Source organism: Plasmodium reichenowi, chromosome 14 (assembly GCF_001601855.1).
Source record: "Plasmodium reichenowi strain SY57 chromosome 14, whole genome shotgun sequence".
Taxonomy (NCBI): Eukaryota; Apicomplexa; class Aconoidasida; order Haemosporida; family Plasmodiidae; genus Plasmodium; species Plasmodium reichenowi.
This window is the reverse complement of record NC_033659.1, coordinates 2,866,658-2,867,979: the sequence shown is the minus strand read 5'-3', so window position 1 is coordinate 2,867,979 and position 1,322 is coordinate 2,866,658. Positions and strand designations below refer to the sequence as shown.

Here is a 1,322-nt window from a genome sequence, read left to right as displayed (position 1 = left end):
ATATAATAATATATTATATAATGATACATATATGTGAAGTAAATTTTTATAGCAAGTAAAAATATTTTCATATTCTTTTCTATTATAATATGAACACATTGTATAATATATATATATATATATATATATGTGGTTACAATTTAAATATTATCCTTCCCAATCTCTTGTAGATATAAAAATCAAGGAAACCATATTCAGCAAGCACGTGGAAAATTTTCTAAAGGAGAGCGGGTAAAATAAAATATATATACATATATATATATATATATATATATATATATATATATATATATATATATTTATATACACACATATACTTTTATATATATATTTATATATTTATATACACACATATATTTTTATATATACATATATACATTTACTTATATTTCTTCATTTTTCGTTAAGGTTAAAAATATCACACAACATTGTTCATATATATCCAATCGTAAAACTAACTAACTACAAGAATACCTGCGTAGAACTCATCCACAACATTTCTATTAACAAAAAAATGAAGGAGAGTCCAAATAAGTTACATAAAAATTATATTAACCATAAAATAAAACATCTTCAATTTCTTGGATGGTACACATTTTTTAATCACACACACACACAAAAAATTTATACATTTATATATATGTTCATATATGATTTACTTATTTTATCTTCTTAGGAATGTTATCATCTTATATGAGTATGAATGGAAAGCGCTAAGGTAACCATCAACAAATATATTTAAAAAATTAAATTAAAATATATATATATATATATATATATATTAAGGTTTATCATATTATTTAACAGGAATTTTGATGAAAAATTGGAATACATAAAAAAAAAATTTAAAAGCATAAAAGAACATGAACAGAGTTAATTTATGAAATGACAAATTAAAAAGCAAAAAAATAGGAAAAAATTATCTATATATATATATATATATATATATATATATATATATAAGGTGATAATATAGAAATATTATTTCATGATTTTATTTATTATTTCTTTCTTTTTTTTTTATATGTATATTAAAAACAAAAAAAAAGAAAAAAATAAATAAGTATATTATAATAAAATAATATAAAATTAAATTTAAATAAAGAAAAAGAAAAGAAAAAAATTAAATAAAAAATATAAAAATAAAAACATACGAAAATTATAATTTTATATACAATTATATAATAATAAAAAAAAAAAAAAAAAAAATTATGGTTGTTCTATATCATTTAAATTTTCCTCCACTTTTTCCTTTTTCTTTTTTTTTATTTTGAAGGACATTTTTCTTCTAATCGTTCTTTGTTTCTGTGAAAAAAAAAAAA

General features: G+C 16.9%; 2 protein-coding genes across 2 annotated transcripts in view; one reads left to right on the top strand and one right to left on the bottom strand.

Moving 5' to 3' along the window:
* The window catches only part of PRSY57_1470500 (hypothetical protein), a gene marked incomplete at both ends in the record, with an annotated part of 2,574 nt that extends 1,697 nt beyond the window's left edge, over positions 1 to 877 (top strand). The window contains 4 exons of the mRNA XM_020115377.1: positions 171 to 231; positions 409 to 588; positions 677 to 718; positions 808 to 877. Coding sequence (XP_019970033.1) covers positions 171 to 231; positions 409 to 588; positions 677 to 718; positions 808 to 877 — 353 coding nt within the window. Of the gene's footprint in view, positions 232 to 408; positions 589 to 676; positions 719 to 807 lie in introns of the transcript that reaches the window.
* Positions 878 to 1,209: 332 nt separating this feature from the next.
* PRSY57_1470400 (inorganic anion exchanger, inorganic anion antiporter) overlaps positions 1,210 to 1,322 on the bottom strand; it is a gene marked incomplete at both ends in the record, with an annotated part of 3,935 nt that continues 3,822 nt past the window's right edge. The window contains one exon of the mRNA XM_020115375.1: positions 1,210 to 1,305. Coding sequence (XP_019970032.1) covers positions 1,210 to 1,305 — 96 coding nt within the window. The remainder of the gene's footprint in view (positions 1,306 to 1,322) is intronic.